The sequence below is a fragment of the Amblyomma mixtum genome, chromosome 3, assembly GCF_055824585.1.
Source record: "Amblyomma mixtum isolate Tamu chromosome 3, ASM5582458v1, whole genome shotgun sequence".
Taxonomy (NCBI): domain Eukaryota; kingdom Metazoa; phylum Arthropoda; class Arachnida; order Ixodida; family Ixodidae; genus Amblyomma; species Amblyomma mixtum.
Genome location: NC_143014.1, coordinates 286,460,981 through 286,465,165, shown reverse-complemented (window position 1 = coordinate 286,465,165; position 4,185 = coordinate 286,460,981). Strand labels below are relative to the sequence as shown.

General features: G+C 51.7%; 1 protein-coding gene across 1 annotated transcript; it reads right to left on the bottom strand.

The window, feature by feature from the left end:
- Positions 1-231: 231 nt before the first annotated feature.
- On the bottom strand, positions 232-1,961 carry LOC149355079 (uncharacterized). Its single transcript, XM_089577584.1, has 2 exons — positions 1,782-1,961; positions 232-980 (listed from the first exon to the last, which is right to left on the bottom strand). Exons 1-2 carry the CDS (start codon positions 1,959-1,961, stop codon positions 408-410), a joined length of 753 nt encoding a protein of 250 aa, XP_089433710.1. The 3' UTR covers positions 232-407.
- Positions 1,962-4,185: the final 2,224 nt, after the last annotated feature.

Sequence of the window (4,185 nt, the reverse complement as noted above, 5' to 3'; positions counted from 1 at the left end):
CAACCTAAATCTCCCTGAATGAAAATTATTATCTACCTGACCCCTTGTTTATATCGTCGGTCGTTTGCGTCTGCCAAGGCGGCGATGTCGCCTGGCCAGTTGCCCACTTTTACCCATGGCGGCAACAATTTCGCCAAGTGACTAACGTAGCCCGCTTCAAGCGCCATACACTTCCATGGATTCAGTTAATCCTGTCTGTATCGATCGCTCCATGCAGAGACGCGACACATCAGTAGCTAGGCCAGAAAAGACCCCCGGTCCTTTATTGCGCATAGATTTATAGCTGCGGCTGCAGCGAGGGAAAGGGAAAGGAAGAAGGGGCGTTGACATGTTATCAGGCCGCTTGCTTGATAGCCACATCTGATACATCTTCTTTCCTCTGTGAAAAGATCAGTTTTGACAATGCTCTAAGAAATTTGCCGAAACTTGTGATCATAAGTCAGCCGTTTAGGTTCCATGCGTGGCCGGGTTGTCCTGCGTGGAATGGCTGGCATGGTTGATCCAGCAGCTGCACCTGATGCTGTGAGCTGCGTGCTTGTGGCAAGTCCATCACGTGGCAAGTCCATGCTTGATCCACCAGCTGCACCTGATGCTGTGAGCCGAGTGCTTGTGGCAAGTCCATCACGTGGCTCACCCTGTTCATCGGCGGTACCAGGACTTGAAGTTCTTGTAGCCTCGGAGCGGATGTCCACGTCGTCGTCGCTGTCATCCATGACGTTGTAGTGCTCTTGGGTTCGCAGCAGATGTTGCCTATTACGCCTTAGAAGACGGTCGTTGTCCATTCTCACGATGTGGGATCGGGGAGCTACCTTCTGGAGAACCATCGCTTTGCGCGACCATTGGCGGTCGTCACGAACCCGCACCGTGTCTCCTTGCTGCAGTGGAGGCAGTAGTTTGCCCTTGGACGACTGGCGGTGCTTGACTACCGGGCGCTCCTGTTCGACGCTGCATTCAGGCAGAGTAGTGCGCAGCCGACGACCCTGCAACAATTCTCCCGGTGATTGTCCGTCCTCTAATGGGGACGCGCGATATGATAAAAGACCCATCCAGAAGTCGTCACGAGACTCTGCAGTTTTCTTCATAATGCGCTTGACTATTTGTACTCCTTTCTCGGCCAAACCATTCGACCGCGGAAATTCGGGGCTCGAAGTAATATGGACAAAGTCATAGCGCCGTGCAAACTCCGCGAACTCTTGGGAAGCAAACTGAGGTCCGTTGTCGGTACACACTTGGGCAGGAATTCCGTACCGCGCAAAAATAGACGCAACCTTTGTAACGACTTCGCGCGCAGTGGTGACGGCGAGTTTCTCAACGTCTGGAAAGTTTGAATGCGCATCAAACACCACTACGTACATGTCACCAGCGAAATGAAAAAGGTCGATTCCCACCCGGTGCCATGGCACCTTTGGTGTTGGCCACAAAATAAAAGGCTCAGAAGCTTGCTTGTAGGCGTACTTTTGGCATGCGCTGCATTTGCGAATGAGCGTTTCAATGGCATTGCCCATTCCTGGCCAGAAGATCAGGCCCCGAGCTCTGGCTTTACTTTTATTCAGCCCAAGATGTCCCGCGGGCAACTTCTGCAGCATCTCCACTCTCATTGTCTTCGGTACGACAATTTTGCATCCTTTCAGCAGTATTCCATCAATTTCCGATAGTTCTGCTGCAAATGGCTTTAACTCTCCTTCAATCTTAGTTCCTTGTGCCACCTGCTCCAAGACTTTGCTCAAGTATGGATCCTCTAAAGTCTCACTTTGCAGGCACCGTTTTGTTGGTGTGCTTACTATGCTTGAGAGGACCTGTGAAGCATGAACGTCGACGTCTTCGGTTGACTCCAGGACGGCACGGACGGCAGGAGCACGGGACAGCATGTCCGCCAACAGCAGGTCCTTGCCCGGAACAAACTGGAGTTCGTAGTCATAACGAAGAAGACGAATAAAGAAACGCTGCAGCCTTGGTGGCATATCTCCGATTGCCTTTTTCGCAATTGCCAGCAAAGGTCTGTGATCCGTTTCAATGACAATCTTGCGGCCATATACCAGCTGGTGAAACTTTTCACATGCGAAAACAATGCCCAGGGTTTCTTTCTCGATTTGCGAGTACCGTGTTTCGCTATCGGTGAGCGCTCGCGAAGCGTACATGACTGGGCGCCACTCACTGCCATGCTTCTGCAACAATGCTGCGCCTAACCCTAGCCCAGATGCGTCAGCCGAAATTTTGGTTTCTTTCTTCGCGTCGAAGAAGGCCAGCACAGGAGGCGTTGTTAATGCTTCGCAGACCTCTTTCCACTCACGCTCATGAGCCGAACTCCAGTCAAAAACGACGTTCTCCTTCACCAAGCTGCGAAGTAGGGCCGTTTTATCGCTCAGTCGAGGCACGTACTTGCGGAAATAGTTAACGACTCCAAGCATTCTGCGGACTGCACTTTTGTCATTCGGGTGTGGCATAGCTTGAATGCTTGAAATTAGATCAGAACTCGGCAGTATGCCATGTTCACTGATGACGTCTCCAAGAAATGTTATTTCCTTCACACCGAAGGCACACTTCTCACGGTTGAACGTAAGACCAGCTTCCTCTGCCCTTCTCAGTGCTGCTCGCAAGCACTCATCATGCTGCTGTTTGCTGTTGCCACAGATTAGCACGTCGTCAACATATACATGAACCCCTGGCAGGCCGTCGAAGATCTCTGCGAGCGTCTTCTGGAAGACCTCACTAGCAGATGAAATACCGAAAGGGAGCCGAAGGAATCTGTAGCGGCCGAACGGAGTCGCAAACGTGCATATTCGCGACGTGACCTCATCTAACGGTATTTGGTGGAAGCCGGAGTTTGCGTCAAGGCGGGAAAACAGTCGCGCCCCTGACAATTCGCACTCAATGTCTTCACGTCCGGGCATAGGGTAGTGCTCACGCATGATGTGCTTGTTAATTTCTCTTGGATCCATGCACACCCGGAGGCTTCCATTCTTTTTGCGAACTATGACCAAGGGACTCACCCATTCGGTGGGCTCGTCTACCCTTTTGATGATGGACGCCTTCTCCATGCGGTTGAGCTCTTCACGTAGTGGTTCACTTAGGGAGAAGGGTACCCTCCTAGCTGGTTGTACGACTGGAACCGCACCGGGCCGCAGGACCATCTTGTAGTGTCGTTTGACGCAGCCGGTTCCACTGAAAAGGTGCGGGGCCGTTTGCTCTGGTGTTTCATGCCCATCCTGCATGTTAACGGCATCGACAACTGATGGAATGAGGCCAAATTGCAGGCATGTGTTAAAGCCAAGGATTGCTTGTCGGCCTTTTTTCACGATAAAAAAATTCGTCTCGTGCTTCGCTTTGTTCAGGAGCAGTGATGCTGTGGCGACACCCACGTGCTTGATAACGCTGCCATTGTAGGCAGTAAGAACCGCTGTACTCTTGCGCAGGGGCGTTGTACTGCAGATGCGTCGAAAGATGCTGAGGGGAAGAAGGTTTGCCTGGGAGCCCGTGTCAACTTTGAAACTGATGACGCATCCGGCAATCTGGCCGTGCATTGTCCAATCTAGCCCTGCTTGCCTGTTGACACTACATATGCTGACGTCCAAAACTTGGAAGTTTTCATCGCTTTCCACCTCTTCCTGTACTTGGTTGACTTGGCGACTTCTGCAGCACAACGAGAAATGATTCATTCTTTTGCAAGTGTAGCAGCGCTTCCCGTAAGCTGGACACTGTCGCGGCGCGTGCGCCTGGTTGCACTGCTTGCATCGAATCCGCCTTTCTTTACCTGGCTGGTTTCTTACGGCGTAGTCAACGTGGACGTCGCCTTTGGACCAGGTAGCATTTTGCTGCGCGGCAGTCTCCGCTGCCTTACACATCCCTTCTGCTTTCTGCAATGTGAGACTCTTATCTCGTAGCATTCTTTCTCTGAGCGGGGTACTATTAGTGCCGAAAACAATCTGGTCTCGTACCATGGATTCTTCAAGGCCACCAAAATTGCAGAGCTTAGCTTGCGTTCTGAGGTCTCGTGCAAAGGGCTCAAATGGCTCGGACTCACCTTGTACCCGCATACGAAATACATGCCTCTCGTAGACTTCGTTTTCTTTTCCGTCGAAGTAACTGTCAAATTTCTTGAGCAGCGTGTCGTAATCATCTTTGCACTCATCTTTCGCGTAGCTGAAGTTGTTGTAGATGTCCAGTGCCTCGTCGCCGGCAGCGCTT

What these genes read in the sequence shown, in the direction of transcription:
- LOC149355079 (XM_089577584.1), bottom strand. Translation starts at nt 1,961, where the DNA reads ATGCCACCAAGGCTGCAGCGTTTCTTTATTCGTCTTCTTCGTTATGAC. An exon ending in CACAGGTCCTCTCAAGCATA is followed by an intron (nt 981 to 1,781) that starts GTAAGCACACCA and finishes GAATTGTTGCAG; the next exon opens with GGTCGTCGGCTGCGCACTAC.